General features: G+C 46.8%; 2 protein-coding genes across 17 annotated transcripts in view; one reads left to right on the plus strand and one right to left on the minus strand.

Moving 5' to 3' along the window:
• SCNN1A (sodium channel epithelial 1 subunit alpha) overlaps window positions 1-2,814 on the minus strand; it is a 24,785-nt gene extending 21,971 nt beyond the window's left edge. Inside the window, exons 1-3 of one of the 7 annotated variants that reach the window (XM_081059639.1) lie at window positions 2,691-2,793; window positions 1,423-1,487; window positions 902-1,262 (exon numbers count right to left, since the gene is read on the minus strand). In XM_081059639.1, the coding sequence (XP_080915765.1) occupies window positions 902-1,257 (356 nt within the window). In that variant the 5' untranslated portion in view covers window positions 1,258-1,262; window positions 1,423-1,487; window positions 2,691-2,793. Of the gene's footprint in view, window positions 1-901; window positions 1,263-1,422 lie in introns of all 7 variants that reach the window. The other 6 variants (XM_081059637.1, XM_081059634.1, XM_081059635.1 and 3 more) reach the window with 6 other exon arrangements.
• On the plus strand, window positions 1,405-15,936 carry LTBR (lymphotoxin beta receptor). 10 transcript variants are annotated; one of them, XM_081059649.1, is made up of 14 exons: window positions 1,405-2,041; window positions 7,643-7,762; window positions 7,975-8,713; window positions 8,824-8,919; window positions 9,809-9,941; window positions 10,078-10,174; window positions 10,431-10,556; window positions 10,636-10,788; window positions 11,170-11,266; window positions 11,405-11,496; window positions 13,337-13,444; window positions 13,749-13,774; window positions 14,355-14,583; window positions 14,944-15,936. In XM_081059649.1, exons 5-14 carry the CDS (start codon window positions 9,846-9,848, stop codon window positions 15,183-15,185), a joined length of 1,266 nt encoding a protein of 421 aa, XP_080915775.1. In that variant the 5' UTR covers window positions 1,405-2,041; window positions 7,643-7,762; window positions 7,975-8,713; window positions 8,824-8,919; window positions 9,809-9,845; the 3' UTR covers window positions 15,186-15,936. The 10 variants fall into 10 exon arrangements, with proteins under 10 accessions (XP_080915775.1, XP_080915776.1, XP_080915777.1 ...); XM_081059650.1 differs by lacking the exon at window positions 1,405-2,041 and adding an exon at window positions 7,172-7,267 and having other exon boundaries at window positions 7,643-7,766; window positions 8,488-8,713; XM_081059651.1 differs by lacking the exons at window positions 1,405-2,041; window positions 7,975-8,713 and adding an exon at window positions 7,177-7,267.
• The last annotated feature ends 8,475 nt before the right edge of the window (window positions 15,937-24,411 follow it).

A 24,411-nucleotide genomic window follows, 5' to 3' on the forward strand; every position in this document is an offset into this window, starting at 1 on the left:
CTGGCAAAGTACCTGGCCTTCAGTGAAAGACGGTATGAATTATTAAGGAACCCCTTTGCCAGGTGCCTAGCACTGCGTCTGGCTTGTGGCAGGTGTTCCCAAGGTGTTGCGTGACTGAGTGAATACAAATATAAGGTATATACAAACATCCAGCCCCACCTTCCTTTCTTCTCCATGGTTTACCACCCCCTCTGGCTTCCGGACTGAAAATTGGCAAGGAGGACTGATGAAACCCAAAACTTGAGGACACACCCAGGCACTTAGGTCAGGCTCCTGGGCAGGTGAAAGGTGCAGCCCAGCAGGGGTCTCCTCCCCATTTTCACCTGGACGAGGGGAACAGGGGAACTGTTCCCAGTTCCCAGTCTCCTATCCTGTCCCAGTCTCTTTCCAGCTCTATAACTCTCCCCCCAGCCTCAAAGCTGATGATTGCTTTGTCACCACCCCACTTTGCTTTCTCCAAAACAAACTCCCCTTCTAAACCAAGACTGACACAGCGGGGTGCAGCCCCTGCCAGTTCCCATCACCCACCTCCACAGCACCTCAATGGGTCCTTCTCTCCAAGGAAAGGCGAGGGATAATCTTTACCCTGCCCTTTTGGAAGTTACCAGCATCGTGACCTCATGAGCATCCCCTCCCACTTGGCAGGAGAAAGGGAGGATGAGGGCACTACTGGTCCAACAACCACACTCTGGATAAGCCCTGGGCACTCGGAAGGCTCCACTGGGCTGAGCTGCCAGCCCATCAAGTTGGAAGCTTCCTATCTTGCCCGAGGAGGTCTGCCTGGGGACAGGAGTATGGCCTCTTACCCCTGGGTCTGAGGCTCTGCTTGCCAAGTGGGCACCTCTGTACCCTCTTCACTCCCCTTCCAGGTGCACGAGAAGGGATGTAGGGCCCGACTGACCTGTAGGGATTGAGGGTACAGATGGTAACAGCGGGGAAAACAAGCTTCTCGGAGTTTAGGTTGATGTTAAGGCTGACGGGGTAGCTGAAGTACTCTTCAAACAGCAGGCCAAACTGCCAGTACATCATGCCGAAGGTGCAGAGCCAGAGCACGGCCCAGAAGGCCGTCTTCATGCGGTTGTGCTGGGAGCACACCAGGCGGATGGCGCCGTGGATGGTGGTATTGTTGCAGAAGAACTGGAAGAGGTCTCGGTAGGAGCGGTGGAACTCAATCAGGGCCTCCTCCTCCTCCGTGGGCTGATGCGGGGCCGCGGGTTTGGGGTCCGGCCCCTGCTCTTCACACTTGTCTCCCTTCATGAGCCCTTGGGTGGGTTGTGGAGGGTGACGGTCACGGCCAGGGCATGGTTCTGGGCTCCAGGTGCCCTCCCCAGAGAGAGGCTGCACCTGGCCATGCCCACATCCCGCCCTGAGCCCATTTTCTCCCACTCCTCCCTCCCTCCTCCTGCCCAGGAGCCAGCTGACCTGCTGGAGCCAGGGCCAGGAGAGCTGGATCTGGGCTCCCCTGGAGTGGCCTCTCTTCTGCTTCCCTGATAAGGTCACCTTTTGGTTTCAGTCCCAGCACCTCCCTTTTTGTCTCCACAGCCATCAGTCTCTGCTCTGCTTAGTCAGTCTCTTTCTTGAGATCTCTGAGTCTCAGCTTCTCTCTGCCTTAGCCTCTCTCTCTCTCTCTCTCTCTCTCTCTCTCTCTCTCTCTCTCTCTCTCTCTCTGCCTTTTGCTTCTCTTGGATCTCTTCTTCCTCACCTGACTCCTCTGTGTGTCAGGCTTTCTGATCCTGCCTCTCTTCCTCTTCCTCCCTGCCTTTCCCCTCTCAGTTCGAGCTCTCTCCTCCGATCAGACCCTGGTCCTGGGCTGTGCCCGGACTCCCTCTCGGGCGCAGTCACGGCAGAGCTCCAGGAGGACTGGCTGCCGCCTGCTCCCCTCTCCCAGGTTGTGGCTGGACTGGGACTGGTTCCTTTCCAGTTGGATCTGGCAGCCGAGCCTCTCCTCCCCCTCACCTGACAGGTGCAGAGGCTGGCCAGGGAGCCCGCCTGCCGGCCAGGGATGGAAGCAACAGAAGCCTCATTAGCATCTCAATTAAAGGTGAGCAGGGCAGGGGGAGGGACAGAGGAGGAGCCTGAGGTGAGAGTTCTCCAAAGGGAGGAGGATTCCTGCGGGCAGGTGACCATGGAGCCTGGCACTGGAGAAGATGAGGAGAGGGCCTGAAGAAGAGTCAGGGCCCTGGGAGTAATGGGAAGCTGCCAGGCAGGGAGGCTGGGAGACAGAATGGCAGTGAGAGATCTTGACCACGGAGAAGGATCCTGAACACAAAGCCAAGTGGGCAAAACAAGAAAAAAGGAGAAGCCAGGACAAGCGAGACCGAAGTGGGGAGACCAGAAGGATGGGGAAGGCAGAAGAAGGGAGCTATGTGGGGGAGGACAGGATGAAGGACTGGGAGGGAGACATGGAAGAGAGGCAGAAAGAGGAAAGTGAAGGGGAGCGAGCCAGCCCCAAAGGGACTCTCCCCTCCCCAGCAGGAGAGCAAGGGAAGGGAGCCCCAAGTGGGCCTCCAGGAGCGAGGGCCCCTCCCTGGGGAGTCCTCCCTAGGCCCCCACAGGTCAGCCTCACCCCCCAGATCGTGGAGAGGATTTCAGCGGGTGCGTCTCCTGGCTCTCAACATGAAGCACCCCTCTTCCTCTCCCTCCTAATCCATCCTTTTCCCCCCGACGCCTCACCACCACCCTCTACCTACCTTGTCCAGACCTGGGAGGGGCCCAGGTGAAGCAGGGGGCTGGGCGGGGCACTGGGACATTCTGTTCTTTTTTACACCATTGGCTGCCAGGTCAGGAATGTGTAATGTCCCCTATTGTGGTCACGGGGTTGCAGGAATGTGGGCACCAAGAGGCAGGCAGGGGCCAGGCAGGGCACTTGGGCACAGACCTGGAGCCGAGGGACAGCAGGCACTGAGGGGGCAGGGAGCGATGTGAACAGCGGTGGGTGTCCTGGTGAAGAGGATAGGCATATTCCAAGACTACACTAGCCCTGGATGGAAGGAAAAGCTCATGCTTAGGGGCTTTTCCCCCCACACCTCTTCCCCAAACTTAATCCAGCAAAAGGATAACGAGTGAAGTGCCAAGCAGTGAGCAGAGAGGGAAGGGTCAGAGAATCAGGCCCCAAAGGAGGTTTCAAACAGGTACAGGACACCCATCCACGCAGCCCAGGCCCCATGTAACAGCGAAAGGTGTGGACACTGGGCAGTTCATGCACTGGCTCCTCCCTCCTCTTTGCCTCCTCCCAGGAACAGGCATGAGGCCCCTACAATGTGCAGACACAGCCCAATGTAGGCTGGTGGAAGACGGGCCTGCAATATAGTGAGATAAGGATCCTGGTTGCAGAGCTAAGAACTCAGTGCTGAGTGGGCCTGGGGAGGGAGGGAGAGAGGGAAAAGCACTAACCGAGCAACTCCAGAAGACTTCCTGGAGAAGGTGGTATCTTAGCTGGGTCTTCAGAAATAATAAGGACTCTAGCAGGCAAAGAAGAGGGAAGTGGGGTACTCCAGGCTCAAGGTACAACCAGCTCGCTTCCTTTCTGGGTAGTCTCTTGTCGCCTGTTAAAGTGAGAACTGTGGTCAACCAGGGTTCCAAACCTGGCCCCAGTGCTCCCTTTGTTTGACACCTGCTGGGGACACCCCCTTAGAAAGGAAAGGCTGGCTTTTTCTTCATTTTCCAGATGAAGAAACTGACCCTCCACAAAGATAAGCCAGTTTTTTAAGGACACAAAACAAAACAGCAGCCAAGTGAAAACAAAGTAAGAATTCTTCTTCTCCTCTGGGATTGTCTTCTTAGGGCTTTTGCCATTTACTTCCCGACACAGACCAGCCACAGACTCAGGGAATCCAAGCTCCCCCGTACCTGGTTTCAAAAGCCAGGAAGGTACATATACTCATACAGAGTCCATGGATCAGCAATCTGGTTCCTGGAGTATCTCCCCGGCTCTGTGAAAAGCTCTCTACACTGTCCCCCCGGGACCCAGACACCCCTAGAAGCTCCATTCTCCCTTGAGCCAGGCCCTTAAACTAGGGCTGGTCCTAACTACAAAGGGGATATGCAAGGCCGAGACTGTGTGATCTCAAAGGTTCTCAGAGGCCCCCCCTGCCTTTTCGACTTGCTACCTGGTGCCTGAAAGCCAGCTGCTGGCTGAAGGCGGCCCAGGCGGAGGTTTTCATCTCAAAGGCTCTGGGGGAAGAATTGCACAGCCTGGACGGGACTGAGCCAGGAGTGTGGTGACCCTGTCACCGCATGCCAGGATACACAGTGGCAACATGTGCTTAGAGACCGAGCGGTCTAGATCTGGAATAGGCCAGAGGAAGCTTGCTGCTGTGGGAAAAACAGAAATCTGAAACCTGCGCTTTTGTCGTAGCTCCATTTTAAATGTTATCTTTTAAAGTGCAGAAATAACACCCAAATACATTTTTGTTGCAGTACAATTTTCCAATAGTACAGAAGTATACAAAACAATAAAAGCCTTTCTTTGTCCCATTCCTTTCCCACACCTAGGCCCAAGGACAGCCACTGCAATTTGTGTATTCATGTATAATATCTTTTTGTGTGCTTGTATAGACTTACATGTATTTTTGAAAAAACAAAATAGGGTTTTTTTTCATAAATGGGATGTTATAGGTATTATTCTATGAGTTCCATTTTTGCCTTTAAACTATGTATGTGACTTTGAAAATGGCCCATTACCTGTCTGGGTCCTAGCGCTCTCATCTGAAAAACAAAATGGCAGGAGGGAGTGGATAAGCCAGCCCAGATGGTCACACCTAGTCCTTGCTTAACACATGAGGGAACTGAGGCCCTGAGAAGCAAAGTGACTGGCCTCACAGTCATCCAGGAGTTAGGGGTGGGGTCAGTTTGAGAGCTTAGCCTCCCTTTTCCAAGCTCAGTGCCGCTCCCCTAGCTTCAGAAGTGGAGCCTTGTCCTGTGGAGGATCTGGGGCCTTGCAGACCTTGTCTTGGAAGTTCCCCCAGTCTCTCTCAGAGCCCCAGCTATTCCTTGTCTGCAGGGCTGCTTTCCCCCTCCCAACACCAACCATCCTCTAACCCTATGGAGTGGCATAACATGTGCAAAGCCTATAGGGCGAGAAGTGAAACTAGAAGGTCTTCAGTGGGATGAGGGTTATGAGTTTGAAGGGACTTCCTGCCTCTTGCTCACTGGAGAAGAGGGGATATGGAAGCAATCACTTTTTCCACCACGCTTCCAGAGTGAGAACTGTTTAGAATACTATTACAGCACTTACATCTGTATACTATTATTATCCTGATGTGTGTGTGTGTGTATTTATGTGTTTACGTATGCATGGGTCATATTATGAGTTCTCTGAGAACAGGCACCAGGCTTCATCTTTGGCGGCCCCATTGTAGAGCTGTCACTATTTGCTGACCCACTTTGCAAAAGACAGCAAAATTAGCATCTGGGGTAAGACCCAAGGTTCTTTGATGGAGAGTGATGTACTATGAGAAAGCATCCCCAACACATCAAATATCTTAATTTCCTCTGGTAACACATTAATTTGTGGTATATTAATTTATCTAAATTTTATTCACTTTTTTCATTTCAGCCTCCATCCTTTCTAGGGTAAAAATGAGTCACTCAATTAAATGCAACTCTTTATTTTTACTACTTAGAGATAAGTAGTAAAGCTGCCAGTAGTAAAGCTCCACACTAAGCTGCCCACTGTGGAAAGCAGTGGTCCTCTTATCGGAATTTACATAGTATGAATTTCTCTTTAATCTAAAATGATGTCCCAGGGCAGCCAGGTGGCTCAGTTGGTTAGAGCGGGAGCTCTAAACAATAGGGTTGCCGGTTCGATTCCCACATGGGCCAGTGAGCTGCGCCCTCCACAACTAGATTAAAGACAACAACTTGACTTGGAGCTGATGGGCCCTGGAAAAACACACTATTCCCCAAAATTCCTCAATTTAAAAGAACAAAAACAAAAAATATATATAAAAATTTAAAATATAATAAAATAAAATAATGTCCCAGAAAATTCCTCCCAGCCACTCCTAGTCTAGCCACCTGGCAAGATGCTTAGAAGTTCACCATTAGTTTATTCGTTTGGGTGAAGGCAGGAATTCTCAACCTTGGCACTACTGACATGTGGACAATTCTTTGTTGTGGGAGGTGCTGTCCTGTGAGCTATAGGATGTTTAGCAGCGTCCCTGGCCTCTACCTACTAGAGGCTAATAATACCCCCTTCATCGTGACAATCAAGAACCCCTCCAGATATTGCCAAATGTCTTTTGGGGAGCACAATCACCCCATTTGAGACAACTGGGGTAAGAGATTGTCCCCAGTGATAATGGAAACACTGTGGAGAAGGACGACCGTCATCAGTTACACATTTCTCAGTCTTTACCACACGCTTACAAGGGGTAGGCAGTTGGCTAAGAGTAGTGTGGGGAAGAGGAGAGGGAAAAAAAGTATTTAGAAGAATTCATTCCCACCAACTCCCTTTTTGGATTCTTCTTGGGCCTGTAGAAGAAGGGTCAGTGAGCAATCCCCTGTAAAGAAGACTTGGGGGTTGATGGATGCTTAGTCTGTGTCTGGTGTTGCCCAGTGGAAATGAGTAACACTTCAAGGAAGCTGGCCAAGAACACGAAAGGAAAGAAACAGAGACAATGCCCTGGTCACAAAGAATTCATGGATTCCTCACCTCTGTGAGTCTCCCTTCATCCTCCTGGAGGTTGGATAGGCATAATAACCATTTATTGATAGGATTTGTCAATCGTGGTCCAGCCAGGAAACAGGAGACACTCTCAGTCTTTCAAACAGAAGAAATTTCACACAGAGAATTGGTACATAGGTGATGGAAGAGCTGAAAAATCAACAGGAGACAGTGAGGCAACCCAGAAAATAGACCAGGAAGCAGTTACCAACTCTAGGGCTGGAAAGGCTGCAAGCTAATGAAGCATTATAGACCCAGAAGTCTCCAGAGCTATGCGGCAAGAGCTAAGTAGTGGGGGCTGCCTAGTAGGAGATGGAATTGTGGAAGGAGGGAAAGAACAAACACAACTAACTAAAAACAAAAGGGGTGTGGGGTTGAAGAAATAGAAATAGCCTAGCTTCCTCCCTCTTCCCACCTACCAGTCCTCCACCCACCTGTCTTCCTATTGGCTGAAACTACACAGCAGCAAGAGGGAAGAGGAGTCTGGGAAATGTAGTTCCAAGTAGTGATGCAGATCAGAGCAGGAGAAGGGTGAAGAACAGATCTGCAGGGAAACCAGGTGTTGACTAGAACAACAACAACAACAAAAACCAGAGAGAGGTGAAGTGATGGGGCCAAGATTAAAGTCTAGATCTTAGGGCTCTTTCCATAGGACCCAGAGAGTCCTTGAAGGTTGAAGTGACAGCATGAGATTGGCAGCAGAAAGAAATAGTTCAGGCAGCTGGGGTTGAAAAGGAGCTGAGAACGCTTACTGTGAAGCAGGGAGCTTTGACTGGAAAGAGTATTCAGGGACATATTGGGGTTCAGGAATTGTTCCACGGAAATACACAGGCTATAGAAAAGGGAAAATCATTGATCTGTGTAGTGTACTTTATACACACTATTGTTTATGTGTTACACCTCAATTAAAAGAAGAGTTGCTGTCTTTTAGAGTAAAATCCTGAAATACTTTTCTTTTTCTTTTCTTTTTTCCAGGGGAGAGCGTGAACGATTTCCACATTTGGGGAAATCGCAGGGGTCAGCACATCCGGAGTGCAATGGATAAGCCTCGCCCTGGGAAAACCACCTTCGTGATCATGGTATCTCCCCAGCCGGGTAAGTATCGAAATATTTTCAAAAGAAACGATGCTATGTCTGGGATGTACTTCAAAATAGTTAAGAGAGATTAGCAGTCCGGGGGAGGGTTGCATAAAAGAAATAAGACACCCTGAGTTGAAGCTGGCAGTTCACTAATGCTATTTTCTCTCTTTTTGTGTATGTATATGTTATGTGTGTAATTTCCACAATAAAACGTAAAATGAAAAAAGAGAAAAAAGGATCTAAGGCCACTACGCACATACCTTTACGAGCTTACGAGCTCAGTGCTAAGTCCAGTCCCAGTCCCCAATTCCCTTGACGTGGAAAGAGCCACAGCCCTGAGCACTGCATGTTGTTCTGATATTTCTTCCCTTTCCAGGAAGCCTTGGACCATTAAGTAAGTGCAGCAGAGGGCAGGTCCTAGGCCTGCACCAGGAGAGGAGAGGGAAATGTCTAAAGTTCAGGCAGACCCCTTCACCAGGGGTCTCCTCCTCCTAGAGCCTTTCCAGCCAGTCAGACACACCAGGTTAAGGATGAGCGCTGAACTGGACTCTCCAGGGTGGGGGGCAGGGACAGTGCCCAGGTGACGTAGCTCAAGAGAGTAAGTCAGCCCCTCATGTCCGGGGAGGCATCCCTGAGCCAAAGGAGGTAGCGTGGTTGCTGGAATGAGCTGGGACCCAGAAATAAGTAGCCCTGGACTCTAGGCTAGTTTTGTCATGGACTGGCTATGTGACATGGGCAAGGCATCATTCCTTAATTCCATAAATACGTATTGGACACATGGTATGTGCCAGACTCTGTGCTAAACACTGGGAAGCCAGACTTAACGACTCAGCCCAGGCCCTTGCAGAGCTCATGGCCTGATGGGCCGGCAGGCAGTAAACAGCAGGTCACAGAGAGCAGCCTGCATGGGGCTGTACAGCCTGGAGTGGACGTGCTTCCCAGAGCCCCAGTGATCCTCAAGAGCAGGTGAGACTTAGTCAGAAGCACAGAAACCTGGAAACCAGAGAGCCTGGCATAAGGGGGGAGGAGGGTGGGCAAGTGCAAGTCACTCCAGGGGCACTGTCAATGGGTTGCAGGGAAATGATGGGAAGAAAGGAAGCACGAGTGGGACTACGCCCTCTGAAATGCTGGTCTCCTGGAGCCTCCTGAGCCTCAGTCTTTTCATCCTTAAGGTGAGGGAGCAGGACTGGTGGACTCTCAGCTCTCCCCAGTTCAAAGGGATTCAAAGGCTCCTGGGTGAGGAAGCTGGGACGAAGGCTGCGGCTGCCCCTCCTCATTGGGAACTTGGTCTCCACATCCTCCCCCTTCTCTAGGGACAGAGGAGCAGGGACTGCACCCTCGCAGGTGACCTGTGTCCATCGATGTGTGGACTGGGTGGATCAGGGGAGGGCAGGGCTGATTGTTATTTCTTTGCAGCTTATCTCAAAAAGTCACTCAACAGGGCAGGGATCCAAACAACCTACCACCCAGGACTTCTGGCTCCCAGATGTTACATCTGGCTGGCTTTCCCTGGGTCTCTGCACTCCCCATGTTTGGCAGTCCCAGGCCCTCCACTTTTCAGATCTGACCCGGGCTGAACACAGCTCTATCTTGAACTCCATCTGTTTCTGTCTGAGCTCTGCCCTAGTTGGGCTCTCGAGGCCCATCTGAGGATTGTCCACTGGCTCTGCTGCCCCTTTCCCACCATCTGGGCCTGTCCCTGCAGTCCTCCTTTCAGTCAGGCTTCCGGAGAAGGGAGGAGTCCTGGTTCCGGCCCTGTTGCCTTCACGTGCTTTCCCGTCCACCCCCTCCCGCCCAGCACAAGGGCAGCCAAGCCTGTTCCTCTTCCCGATTGCGACAGCCAGCCAGCCGACCTCAGCTCCCAGCGCTCCCTGTCCCCGCCCCGTGGCCGGCTAGCTCCACTCCCACTTCCTGAGCCTGGAGCCCTGGAGGCGAGGCCAGGCCAGGCCTGGCGGCTCCGGCCCCGAGGGGCACATCGGCCGAGTCCTGTCCCAGCCCCTGGGCTCAGGAGGCTGCTGCCACCACTGCCCCAGACATCCAGGCCTCCCACCTTACTCCCAGGCCTCCAACCATCTGGTCGGCTGGCCGACTGGCCGCCATGCGCCTGCCGTGGGCCGCCTCCCTCTGCAGCCTGGCCTGGGGGCCACTCATACTAGGCCTCTGCGATCTCCTGGCAGCGTTCCAGCCCCAACTGGTGAGGGAGGGTTTGTGCAGGTGGGTGGGGGCGGGCAGGTAGGGAAAAGGGCTCTGGGCAGCTCCCTCTGTGGTCCCTCTGCTCTCCCCAGCTAACCCCTGAAAAATTCTCCTCCCTCCCCCATCTTCCCTGGAAGGTGCCCCCGTACCACACGGATAAGAAAACCTGCCGGGACCAGGAAGAGGAGTACTACGAGTCCAAGCTCAAGGCCTGCTGCTCCCGCTGTCCCCCAGGTGAGAGGCAACGGCCAGAGGAAGCCTGGGGCAGGGAGGCGGGTAACAGGGCACTCCAGTCTACCTCCCTGCCTCAGATGAAAGGCAGACACCTTCTCCCAGGAAAACCAGCTCGCAGAGACAGAGAATGAGAAACACTGGCCATCCCTCATTCGCAGGCACCAAGAGGGTCAGGCCCAGGGTCACACAGCAAGTGGCAGAGGTGAGGGTGGGACCCCCGTCCCCTGACACTCCTACTGCCCCACTCACATTCTAGGCACATATGTCTTAACTGAATGCAGCCTCAGCCAGGACACAGTTTGTGCCGCGTGCTCTGAAAATTCCTACAACGAGCACTGGAACCATCTCTTATCCTGCCAGATCTGCCGACCCTGTGACCACAGTGAGTAGGGTGTGCCTGGGGAGAGCTGGGGTCCCCTGGAGCGCAGCTCCTCCACTGAGCTCTCCTGTCTCCTCACAAGTACTGGGCTTCGAGGAGACTGCACCTTGCACTAGCAAACAGAAAACCCAGTGCCACTGCCAGCCAGGAATGTTCTGCGCCCTTTGGGACCATGAGTGTCTACACTGCGAGCCACTCTCGGACTGCCCACCAGGCACTGAAGCTGAGTTCAAAGGTCAGAGGTCACTAAGGGCAGAAGGTAGGGAGGAGGATGGGTGCCGGTGATCTTAAATGGGGGCAGGGAGCATGGTTCTGTGTGCATGGTGAGCCTGCAGGTAGTTCTCTTTGGCATAAAAAGCCTCTTCTCCCTCCCTGTGAAAGGCTCATAGAAGGAATCTGCAGAGATATGGAACTGGGACAGGCAGAGGGGCAGTGGCGGGGAGGGGCAGTCCCCGCAGCACTGGGCAGGGGGGAGATCAGGAAAGGTGCGAGCTACAGAATGAATGGGGTGGGTGGGCAGGGAAGGGCCATCCAGGGGGTATAAAGAAAGCTCAGAACGGGGCAAGAGGCTTCCTTTGCCCACTCACCCTGGCTGGCCTTGCTTTTCTCTTGTCAGGTGAAGTTGGGAAGGCTGATAGCAACTGTGTGCCCTGTAAGGCAGGACACTTCCAGAACACCTCCTCCCCTACTGCCAGATGCCAGCCCCATACCAGGTAAGTGTATCCATGCTCCTCCCACCCTTCCAGAAGCCCCAGCTGGTGACAACCCCGCACTCAATTCTAAGACCCTCCTTCCCACTTTCCCCCTCCAGCTGTGTGCCCTCTTGAGTCGGGCCTCCCTTTCCTCCACAGGTGTGAGGACCAGGGCCTGGTAGAGGCAAAGCCAGGCACCAGCCAGTCTGACACCAGCTGCAAAAGTCCACCAGAGCCCCCCGAGATGGCAGGTGAGGGGCCAAGGCTGAGGGGCAGGGAGTTGCGGGGGGAGGTCTGGGAAAATGCCTTCATTCCTCCCATCTGAGAAAATGGGGAAAAGAGGAAACCCTCCCTCTCAGAATGGGGGAAAGATGAAAAGTTTCTTAAAGAGAAATTGGAGTGTCCCCAAGCCAATTTATACACACACACATACTTTTTTAAGTTATATATGACACATATATATAGTGTTATGTCAAGGAACACTCCGACACTGAGCCGTAACTGTAACTGCCATCATTGGCATCGTTTTAGACATGCCACCGTCATACAATCCATTCACTAGACGGAATACCTCTATTAGATGATACGCTTTTGTTGTGAGAGAGAGAACTCCACATTTGACTCCTTTTTGGGTTTTTTTCTGTGGAGTTACTGGTTTCCTAGCCTAATAGACAATTATGGAATGTTTCTAATGATTGCAATCATTATTAACTGGGGAGTTTATTTTATTAACTTTTTAAAATTAGCAATTATTTATCGTCTTAACTTCCATTTATCGAGAGCTAGCGTGTCAGGCACTCTCCAATCACTTGACATTCACTAATTCATTGAATCCTCTTACTGGTCCTATGGAGTAGTTCTATTATTATCCTTGCTGATGGGATGAGGAAACTGAGGCTCAGGGAGGTTACATGAAGATCACCCATGTGGTAATCGGTGTTATGAAGACCCGTACTCAGGTCTTTTTACTCCAAAGCCTATGCCATAATGCATGCACACTGTAGAGAATTAGAAAAGTCAGATACATAAAATTAAAAATCACCCACAGAACCATCACCTAGCATATCTACTCGTAACATTTTTGAATCTATCCTCCCATTCTTCTATGTATCTCTATACCTATAATTTTTTTCTAAAAAATGTGGAATCATTTTGACTATTTTGTAACCTGATTTTTTCTTTCAACTACATCATAAATATTTTTCCATGTCCTCTTACTAATTTTTAACTAATGTATCAAATATGATGGAAATTTTAGTGCTGGCATTTTAGAGTCTAACGCCCTCATTTTACTTATGGAAATAACTGATGCTCAAAGAGGTGAAATGACTTAAAAAGCCACACAGCTGAGCAGAAACCCAGATGTTCAAGAGTCCAGGTCCAATTTGTCCCCATGCTTCCCATTCTGGGTGATGGGCACTGCAGACTCCATGCCACGAATGGCAGCACTGAGGCCCACGAAAGACAGAAATTATCCACTGCCACACATGTGGTCCTGAGAAATCCAGCCTCCTATTCCTGTTCCCTCCTGGAATCTGAAAGCGGGTGGAGACCTTGCAACCCCTACTCTCCCAAGCAGCCACAGGCAGAGTTCAGAAGCAAGACTCCCTCGCCCCCCTCTGAGAACACTCCTGTAGGTACAGAGGAGCACTCTCAGTTACTACAGTGGCCTCTGTAAGATGGTCAAGTCCACAGAAACATGGTTCTACCCTGTGGCCTGAGTTTGCTTAGAACCCCAAGCTCCACCCTCCTGGACTGCCTCCCACCCCGACTTCTAGCCCTTAAAAACCAACTGCCCAAGCTCCTGTCCTCACACAGCTGGGCACCTGCACCACTCCAAACATCTCCACCCACAGGAGAGTTTCTCCTGGCTGTCAGGAGGTCCCTCTAAGGCCAACCGAGTTCCCCTTCTCCATAACCCAGGGAAGTATCTCTATTTCTGCCTTTAGGAACTACAGTAGGGCTAGAAGGGAAAAGCCGCTCCCCCTTTTCTCTGTCTGGGTTGCCCAGAGAACTGGAAAGCTGTTCCTAACTTCCTTCCCCTCTGCCCTTCCCGAGTCCTCATGCCCCTCCTGTTTGCTGCCCTGGCAGGAACTATGCTGGTGCTGGCCATCATGCTGCCACTGGTCTCTCTGCTGTTCCTCACCACGGTCCTCGCCTGCACCTGGAAGAGCCACCCCTCTCTCTGCAGAAAGCTGGGTAGGAAGGGGCCAGATGTACTCAGGGATGCAGTCCAGCCTCTGTCCCCACCTGGATATGGGAGGGGGTTGGCAGGAATATTCAGCTTCCCCAGGGCCAGCCCATCTGCCACTTCATACTCAAGACTCTCGATGCCTACCTCCCAATAGACATCATCTCCATCCAGCTCCCGACCCTGAGGCTGAAGACCAGGATAATAATAACCTCTTCTTTCTGGGACCCCAGGGTGGGCAGCATCACATTGTGGTGGGGTGTGGAGGGTGAAAGTCTGCAGAGACTGCTACCCATTTCATTTTCATTGCAGGATCCCTGCTCAAGAGGCGTCCAGAGGTAATGGGGAAGGCTGAGAAGGCAGCAAGGAGGGGCAGAGAGGGAGAGCGAACAAGGTGGGGGTAGGCAGGTAAAGAGTGTGCAGGCTTCAACATTCAGTCATTCACTCAACGAATAATTTTTGAGCACGCAATGTGCCAGGTGCTAGCCTAGGCATGTGGGTATAGCAGCAAGTATAACAAAGTAATTACCCTCCTGGAGTTACAGGACAGTGGAGCAATAAAGTTAAACAAAGATGTATCCGTTGGTGATAACTGCGGAAGAAAGCAGGGTAGGAGGGCAGTAAGTGACAGTGGCAGAAGGTGGGTGTATCTTATCACAGACAGTAGATAGAGAAAGCCTCTCTGATAAGCCGATATTTGAGCAGAGAGCTGAAGAAATGAGGGGGCCAGGCATCGGGATATCTGGGGAGAGTGCTCCAGGAAGGAAGGACATCAAGTGCAAAGGCCTGAGGAAGGGAGCATGAGGAGCAGAGGAGGGCGACGAGCTGCCTAAGCTGGAGTGGGGCATAGGAATTAAAGAAAGATGAGGTCTGTCTGAGGCCCACGTCATTGGTTGGTTCTCTGCCTCCCTCCTGCAGAGAGAGGAATCAAATACTGCTGATGGAAGCTGGGAGCCTCCAAGCATCAACCCACATTTTCCTGACCTGGTAAAGCCACTTCTGCCCATCCCTGGAGACCTGACCCCAGCCTCGGCCTGGCCCCCAATGCCCTCAGTTTTGGAGGAAGAGATGCTACAACAGCAGAGTCCTCTGAGCCAGGCCAGGGAGCTGGAGGCCGAGCTCCCAGAGCAAGGCCAAGTGGCCCACGGTGAGCAGGCTGCCGGGAGAAGAGAAGGTGGGGGAGGTGGAGTGGGAGAGACAGTTAGCAGGGCAAGAGAGTGTAAGCCAGACAGAAATGAGAAGACTAAAATGGAGGCAAGACAGAGACTCCAACAGCTAGCCAGAGTTTCCCAACTAAAGAGAAGGGAAGAGACTGAAAAACCCAGACACAGACATGAATGCAGAGCTCAAGAAGCCAATAGCAAATGGAAGTGGGAACAGAGAGGAAAGGAGAGAAGGCAGAAGAACGAGGGCATTCGAGCAACAAGAGTCCAATACAGGAGCACACCGGCCTTCCTTCCTCAACTGTGCCCCCTAAGCCCCTCTCACTCTGCCTCCCTTTCCACAGGTACCAATGGCATTCATGTCACCGGCGGGTCTGTGACTGTCACTGGCAACATCTATATCTACAACGGACCAGTGCTGGGGGGAGCACGGGGTCCTGGAGACCCCCCAGTGTCCCCGGAGCCTCCGTACCCCATTCCTGAAGAGGGTGCCCCTGGGCCTCCTGGGCTCTCTACACCTTACCAGGAAGATGGCAAAGCTTGGCACCTGGCTGAGACAGAGACACTGGGCTGCCATGCCCCCTAACAGGGCCAAGGACCCAATTTGTCACCCAAGCCTGACAGTGTCTGGGAAAAGCAGGAGAAGGGAGGTACAAGAGCACCTTCTCCCCGAAGTGGCCCTACCCACACAGGATTGACAGAGGGCCTGGGTAGGGCCCGGCGAGGCACTAAGCAGCCAGGCCTCAGACACGTCTCCGAGAGCAGGGCTGGGCACTAGCTGGGTACAGCGCCCATCACAGGACTCTCACCACTGCCTGAGCAGGCCTGAGACTTCATTGCAGACCCCCCTGCCTGCTGGGGCTGCACCAGCTCAGCTTCAGGCACAGACAGAACATATGATGTCTGCTGCTGCCCACCATGGCACTCTACACCCAAAGCATGGCACAGAAGGGAGCCAGCCACATGGTCACATCCCTGGGACCTCTAACGGATTCATGGCGTTCATCTCCAAGATGAAGAGCCCTTTGAGGAGCCACACTTCACAGGGACTGAGGCAAATCCTATATGAAGATGGAGTTACGTGGAAGACCAGCCCTGTCCTCCCCTCCTAGAGAGGAAAGAGAGTCATGAAAAACTGGGGGTTTGGCTAGTTACTAGGTATAAGAGAAAGTTTCAAAGGTGGGGGAAAGTATATTTATAAATTGTAACCGTATGCAAATAAATTGGACATTGAGACATAGATAATTTATTTTCTTGGGATTGATACAGAAACACTGTTCCATCAGGGCAATGTCAAAGGCAAAAATCAAAACACGAAAATATAATCTCACAAAGGTATTTCTATGAGGAATTGGTCTATGTAACTCAGGAAATAACAGTATTAGCCAGTATCGTTGACCACATGCCAGGCAGTGTTTAAATGCTTTACAATAATAATTTAGTAATGCTCACAACACCCCCATGAGCTAGGTATTATCACTAGTCCCATTTAACAACTAAGGAAAATGAGGCACAGAGAGGGTAAGTTGCTTGCCCAATCCAGCTACAAATAGCAAAGCTGGGATTTGCACCCAGTTAGTCTGGCTTTAGAGGCCTCTTGGGTAAAAACTTCACATACCACATCCTTCCAGAATTTCTCTCCACGGGTAAGATGGGCTGGTTTCCTCAAAGAGTCAGACCTCCTGCATGTTCCACAGGCATTAAGACTCACAGCCACAATGCAGAGTGAAAAAGTGTTCTGTAAGGTTGACTGCATGGAAGGATATGCCCTTGAGACATAAAATGTGAGAGGTCAAGTTCACCTTGTGTTGGTATAGGGATCCAGGCTGGTCTTCTTTCACTCAGAAGGAGAACTCATGATTTTCACTTTGTTTATTTCACCTTATTTTTTCCCCCCAAAAGAACTTTAAATCTTCTCAAGCTCTCTGATTTGTAACTGGGCCCCCAGAATTTATCTACCATGCTGCCTGGTAGAGACGATCTTAGCTTGAAGGATTGTGAGGGGAGCGGTGGCCAGCTGACTGCCTCTTCCATAAAAGGCCACATCTGGGTCTAATGTTAAGAACTCCGTTGCTGGGGCTCATCAAGATGGTGTGGCTATAAATCACATACTCCGGGAGCCGTCTGATCCAAGTGAGGGGTTATTTAAGGTTGACCATCAAAGTATTAGATCCAACTTCCTTTGTTGAGACATAAAGAATGGTGAGCTGTATCTTTAGATAGTTAAATCCTGCTCTCGCAGTATGCTAGAGCCAGACAACATAAATCCTTAATCATTGTTCCAATGTGTTTAGATAAAAAACAAATTTTATACATTTGCAACAAAATAAAAGGAAAAAATTTTTAAAGTAGTGGTGCTAAGGCACCGTGCTATGTAACACCATTCAACTTTAGGATTATATCTGCCTCGATTAACTTGCTACGGTTACCATAACAAAGTACCACAGATTGGGAGGCTGAAAAACCAAACAATTATTTTCTCACAGTTCTGGAGGCTACAAGTCCAAGATCAAGGTAGGTGTCGGCAGAGTTGGTTTCTTCTATGGCCTCTCTCCTTGGCTTGCTGATGGCCGTTTTCTCCCTGTGTCTTCACGAGGTCTTCCCTTTTTGTGTGTCTCTGTGTCCTAATCTCTTCTTATAAGAAAACCAGTTATGCTAGATTCAGGCCCACCTGAATGGCCTCACTTTAATTTAATGATCTTTTTAAAGACCAAATATAGCTCATGTTCCAAGTGCTGGGGATGAGGACTTCAACGTGTGAACTGTGGAAGACACAATTCAGCCTGTAACACGGCCCGTGCCTATATTGCCAGTGCTGAGTTATTATAATACAGGCTCCATGACACATGAACAGAGCACACTTTATACTGAGAGAGTTCTTGTTTAGAATGAAAGCTGATAGAAAAATCAATGAAGACAGCCTCTTGACTGCTGCCTTCAAAAGATGGAACCAGACACCATAGTAGCTAATCATGGGATAATTAAGTCTGAATCTAGGTAGTCTCTCATATATTATTTTTGAGAACCCCACTCCTATACTACATGGAGGAGAAAGCCAGTACTGAATCCAACCAATGCCAGCATGGGTGTGGGGAGGCCAGCAAGGAGGCTAAGGCAGCAGTCCAGGAGAGAGACGGACGTAACTGTGTATAGAGTGGCAGCAGTGGGACATGTGGGGGCATGTGGTCCTGGGGTAACTAAGAATTTCTTTTTTCAAAAGATGGAGTGGTTCACACTGACAGCTGTGATGGACTCTTTCTGCTACCTACACAGCAGGCTTCTGCACCTGTCCTACGAACGGAACTCCTTTCCTGTACTAAGGCAGAGATTCCATGATATCAGGAGGGGAGGCCCTTCCTCCAGTCCCGGGAGCCAATAAACCCATTCCCCTTTGCCAGGAATTGATTTAGGATGGGGCCTGGGATCCATTTCTGGCCAGTGACAGGTACAGGGAAGTCTCGTTCCCAGGACAAAAAAAGCATCATTAGGAAAAAGTTTTTGGTTTTCCTTGTCCTTTCTTTCTTGTCTGGGGGATGTTTGTTTGAAGACATGATGCCTATGCTGTGGCAGCCATCTTACTATCATGGGAAACAGCCATGGAGCTAGAAAGCCAGTCCTCTGAGGATGGAGGTCCTGGAAGCAAAAAAAGAATCTGATTCATGAGGCATCATTGAGCAGCTGGACCAACAGTCAGCAAGCACCTATGTTGGGCTTCTTTTTCTGAGAGAAAAACAAACCCCCATTTGTGTAAATCACAGTAAGTCAAGTTTTCCTCTACATTTTTAGTTTTAATTTTATCTATTTCCTCTTTTTGGGTAAGTAATTTATTCACCTGGCTCAAAATCCAAAAAGTATCAAAGAGTAAATGGTGAAATGTCTCTTTTTCACTCCTGTCCTTCAACCACCATGGTCCTCTCCTTGTAAGCAACCAATGTCACTGTTTCTGATGTTTTTCCAGAGAAAAATGTATACACATCTATGTCTTTCCTCTTTTCTGCCCCCACAAATGGTAGCACATTCTCCCCTTGCCTTTTCCATTTACCAAACAGCGTGGCCATAATTCCGTATCAGTATCAAAAAACTTCCTTCTAAATTTTTATATCCGCATAGTATCCCATTATATGGCTGCATCATTTAATTAGATCCCTCTGAGGATTTTTAATTCATTTTCAAACTATTACAAATAATTCTACAATAATAACCTATGCTGATGTGCACATGTGAGAGTTTGCTATCAAAAATTTTGCTAGAAATAAAACTGTGGGTCAAAAAATGTACAGGTTTTATTTTGATAAATATTACCAAATTGCCCTCCCTATAAATTGAATGTCAGCAATTGTTAAGTGTCCATTTCCATATACTAACACCAAAATTGGTGTGCTATCAAATATGTTGACCTTTGCCAATATGAAAGGTGAAAAATGTTATCTCAGTGTAATTTTTATTTGTATTTCTTACTGGGAGAGAAGCTTTTTATTTCACTGTGACTGAACATTTCCATGGGTTAAAGAGTCATTTGTAATTTATTTTCCACTAATTGTTCATATCTCTTACTATTTTTCTACTGGACAATTTCCAAATGTTATCTTGTTATCCTCAAATCATCTATTGAACAATAATTTTTTTTCACTAATTTAAAACACTACGAATCTACTTCTGGATTTTCAATTCTCTTACCGCTATCTGTCTTCTTAATTTGCTAGCACCACAGTCTTTCAACTATTTTAGCTTTACATTTTAGTATCTATTAGGTTTCCTTTTAATCTTCTTTTTCAAAACTTTCCTCACTATGTTTTCTTATTTCTTATTCCACATGAACTTTAAGATCAGCTTATCTAGTATCCGCACTCTCCCGCCCCTGAAAGAAAACTCCTATTGGTATTTGTATTGTGAAATTGCATTAAATTTCTAGATTAATTAGGGAGAATTGACATCTCCCTGCTGTTAGTCTTCCTTTCAAGAACACACCTTTCTATTTGTTGATTCCTTTTGTGTCCCTCAGTAGTATTTTAATGTTTAATTTTAAAAAAATAGATATTGAATATTTTGTGTTAAGTTCATTCATTCCTATAACCTCTGTAAATGTTATAGAATGGGATCTTTTCTGTCTTTTAATTTTTTTTCCCTAGCCACCTACTGAATTCTCTTATTATCTATAATAGATTTGCAGTTGATTCTCTTAGGTTACCACCTATACAAATGTGAAACATGTCTGTCAAATTTTTATATATCTAACATATTTTTATTTTGTCTAAATGCATTGCCTAGTACCTCCAGAACAATGTTAAACAATAATGGCATTAATGGACTCCTATGTCTTGATCCCGATTTCAATGGATATACTTTAGTATTTCCCCATTAAGCAGGAATTGAAATAGATATATTTATCTTATTATGCTAAGGAAACATCCACCTCTTACTATTTCACAGAGTTTTAAATCAATAATAGATATTGAATTTTTATGAGAGGAAAACAAATGTCTTTTAAGCATCTGTAGAGATTATTACACTACTTTTCTCCTTAAATCTATCAATCTGATGAATTACATAAATCAGTTTCCTAATACTAAACTACCCTTACCTTCCTGGAATAAATCCCACTTGATCTTGGAGTATTCTTTTTTTAAAGTACCTCTGGGATTCTGTTTGCTAATACTTTATTTCAGATTTTCTAAGGGAGCTTGGTCTATAATATTGGTCTGTTTTATGTTCCTCATAGCTGAAGGCATGTCTAATATAACAGTTCATCCTAAAGGAATCACACCTTAGAGTTAATTTAGTTTAATATCTAGGACTGCCAACTCCTCCTCTTCCCCAGATTGTTGTTAACACATCCTCCATCCACACTTCTGCTCAGCACAGTTACATAGTTCTATGTTAAGAGATCTTCTAAGCAGCTGTTCATTTTTATGTGCTTATCATGAAAAAGTTACTTGTTCCAGTAGTATATGTCTGACGTGAACATCAAAACACCTGTTTCATAAAGTGGCTTATTCAGTCAAGTGGGAAAATTTATACAGAAGCCATTCCAGAGTAAGAACCCTAAAGGCAATTATTGTCATACTTGAGGGCTGAGCCTAAAGCTTTCGTTTGGGATTAGTCGTATTTATAAAAGTTCCAATAGAACGTCCCGTAAGGATAAAAATTATTATTATCTGTGCTGTCCAATATGGTAGCCACCAGTCACATGTGGCTAATGAACACTGGAAATGTGACTAGTGCAATGAAGAAACTGAATTTTTAGTTTAATTTGATTTAATTTCATATTTAAATAGCTATATGTGGTTAGTGGCTACTGTACTGGACAGCACAGCTCTAAGTGGTCTATGGAGAAAGCTGATTCAACGAGCCTGTGGTTGCCAACAGCTGGGAAGGCAAGTGTGATGGCAGACAGAACTCAGGCGTTAATAAATTTATTCATTTAATAAATCTCAAATATTTACCTACTGAGAACCTATTATGTGCTAGGCACTGTTCTAGGTATCGAAGATACAAAGCTAAACAAAATTCTTGTTCTCATGACATGAGGTAGATAATAAAAATAAGTAAAGAATATTAAGTATTATGTTGAAAACTAAAATAGGGAAAGTGAAAGTAAGTAACTACCATGTGTCCCCGAAAATAAGACCTGACCGGAAAATAAGCCCTAGCATGATTTTTCAGGATGACATCCCCTGAACATAAGCCCTAACGTGTCTTTTGGAGCAAAAATTAATATAAGATCCAGTCTTATTTTGGGGGAAACACAGTATATAGCTACTGTAGATTGAATGGTCTTGGAAGTCCTTCTTGAGGAGGTGACATCTGAGCTGAATAACCAGAAGGAACCAGTCATAGGAAGACTAAGAGGAAGAATGTTCCTAGAGAAGAGCTTAGTGCAAAGACCCTAGGAGCTTGGGACATTAGAGGAACTAGGTGTCTACAAGTCAAGGCTACAACCTGGTTGAGTAGTGGGGAGAGTAGTCCCAGACAGAGTCAGCAAGTCAAATCACATAGGGCTCCAGGGTAAGGAGTGCGGTTATTTTCTAAGTGCAGTGAAGGCATTGGAAGGTTTAAGCAAGGAAGAGGCACAACCTCTTTTCGTGTTAAAAAAGATGAATCTGGCTGCTATGTGGAGAATAGATAATGGTGGGTTATTATCTGTAATAATCCAATGAATAATGAATGGAAGCAGAGAGACCACGTAGAAGGCTATTGCAACAGGGAGATGGAGAAAGGTAGATGGTGTGGGGATACACCTTGGAAAAAGTGAACAGGATTTGTTGATGGGTTTGGGTCCCATCTCATAGTCTGTGGCCTTGGACTACTATTTTGTTAAACTAATCTGAGCCTCACTTTCAAAACTAACATTCGGTAAATATTAAATGAGTATTTACTATGTACCTGGCATCTGAAGATATAACAGCAAACAAGACCAACCTGAAGCTTGAAAAATAGTTACAGTGAGATAAGTGCTACAAAAGACACACAACATAAATCACAGACTTAATCGAGGCTTGACGATCAGGAAATGCTACCCTGAGTAAATGTAAGATACCACCTGAATAATTATTAGTGTTAGGTAAGTGAAGGGGGAGGGAAAGATGAGCTTTCCTGGTGGAATAGATGGTATGTGCAAAGACCCTGTGATCGGAAAAAGAGTCTGGCTGGACCTTGGGAACAGAGAGATAAAGCTGGAGAAGTAAGTAAGAAGTAGATCATTTACTTATAAACTACAATAAGGATTTTGGACTTTACCCTAAGAGCAATAGAAAACCACTTACGTTCTCCCCCCATTGTAGTTTTTATTCTCTTTTATTTTAATTTTTATTAGTGTACTAACCTTAAGTGTACAGCCTAAAGAGCTGCTACATAGGTATAGACCATGTTTCCATTCCAGACTACAGAGAGCTTTCAGTACCCCAGAGGAAGATTCCACTCCCCTTCCCACTCAGGAATCCTTCCTACTTGGGTCTCAATTTATACTCTGAGAGATATATATGATATCTGAAATATATGATATATCCCAGAGGTATCCACTGTTTGATTTATGACTTACTCCCATCAATTAGTTTTGCCAATACGTGACTTATATATAAATGGAATCATACTATATTAGCCCTTTTGTGTCTAGCTTCTTTTGATCAATGTCATATTTTTGAGATGTATCCTTGTTGCTAGTATAAGTAGTTTGGTTTCTTTTTTTTAATTTTGTTATGCAGTATTCCACTGTATGACTATACCTAAATTCATGTATCCACTCTCCTGGTTCTTTCCAATTTAAGGGTTGTTTCAAGTTTTCAGCAGTTATGAACAAAATTACTACAAACAATTCTTGTACATGTCTTTTTATAGACATTTGCACTCATTTCTCTTGAGTATACACCTAGAATGGAATTGCTAAATCATAAGCCAGAAATAGTATAGTTTTAGTAAATACTACTAAAACATTTTTTGTTGAAATATATTTGACATATAAATTGTGTAAATAAATATAAAGTGTACAGCATGTCAATTTGATACATTTATATATTGTAATGTTGCCATTGTAGCAACAATTAGCACCTTTACCAGGTTACATAATTTTCCTTTCTTTTTAGTAGTTGGAATAATTGAGTTCTAGTCTCTTAGCAAGTTTGATGACTACACATGTATATAATACTGATGTTTACATTCACTATACTGTACAGTAAATCTCTAGAGCTTATTTATTACTGCTTGAAAGTTTGTACCCGTAAGCATCTGTCCTATCTCCCACCTCCCACTAAAACATTTCTAAACTGATGCAAGTAATGTACAATCCAACGTGCAATGCATGAGAGTTCCATTGCTTCACATATTCACCAAAACTTACTATATATAAAATTATTTCAATAATTTTAATATTAGCCACTTTAATGAGTGTATTTCTCTGTGGGGTTTCTTTTCTCAATAAATTGTTTGCTTTGGAATAACTTGAGAATTACAGAAAAGTTGCAAAGACAGTAAAGAGAGTTTGAATATATCCTTCACCCAGCTTTCCTTAATGTTAATATCTTATATAACCATGATACATTAGTCAAAACTAAGAAATTAACATTGTTGAAATACTAATTAAACTACAGACCCTATTCAGATGTCATCAGTTTTTTTCTCTCGTGTCCTTTTTCTGTTCCACCATTCAAGCCAGGATACCACATTCTATTTAGAGGACATGACCCTTTAGTCTTCTCTGATCTGTGATCATTTTTGTCTCTCCTTATTTTTTATGACCTTGGCAGTTCTGGAGAGTACTAGTTAGTTGTTTTAAAGAACGTCCCTCTATTTGGGTTGATCTGATGTTTTCTCATGATAAAAACTGCCAAGTTTTCTTCCATAGTGACTAAACCATTGCTGCATTTCTAACATCATGAAAGTTCCTGTTGTCCCACAGCATTTGTTGGTGTTATTTGTTTATTTGAGCAATTCTTGCAGGTGAACAGTAGTAGCTCACTGTGGTTTTAATTTGCATTCCTCTAATGACAAATTATGTTGACCATGCAAATTATGTTTATTATGCAGATATAAAAATTTATTTGCCACCCATATACCTTATTTGCTGAAGTGTCTTTTTATATCTTTTGCCCATTTTTAAATTGGGTCATTTGTTTTCCTATTCAGTTTTAATAGTCTTTATGTATTCTGGATACAAGTCCTTTATCAGATATGTTATTTGCAAATATTTTCTCTTAGACTGTGGTGTGTCTTCATTTTTTTCAACATATCTTTCACAGGGCAAAAGTATTTAATTTTGATAAGGTCCAATTCATCAATTATTTTCTTTTATAATTTTTTTTATGTAGTATATGAAAACA

The sequence above is a fragment of the Rhinolophus hipposideros genome, assembly GCF_964194185.1.
Source record: "Rhinolophus hipposideros genome assembly, chromosome: 9".
Classification (NCBI taxonomy): Eukaryota; Metazoa; Chordata; class Mammalia; order Chiroptera; family Rhinolophidae; genus Rhinolophus; species Rhinolophus hipposideros.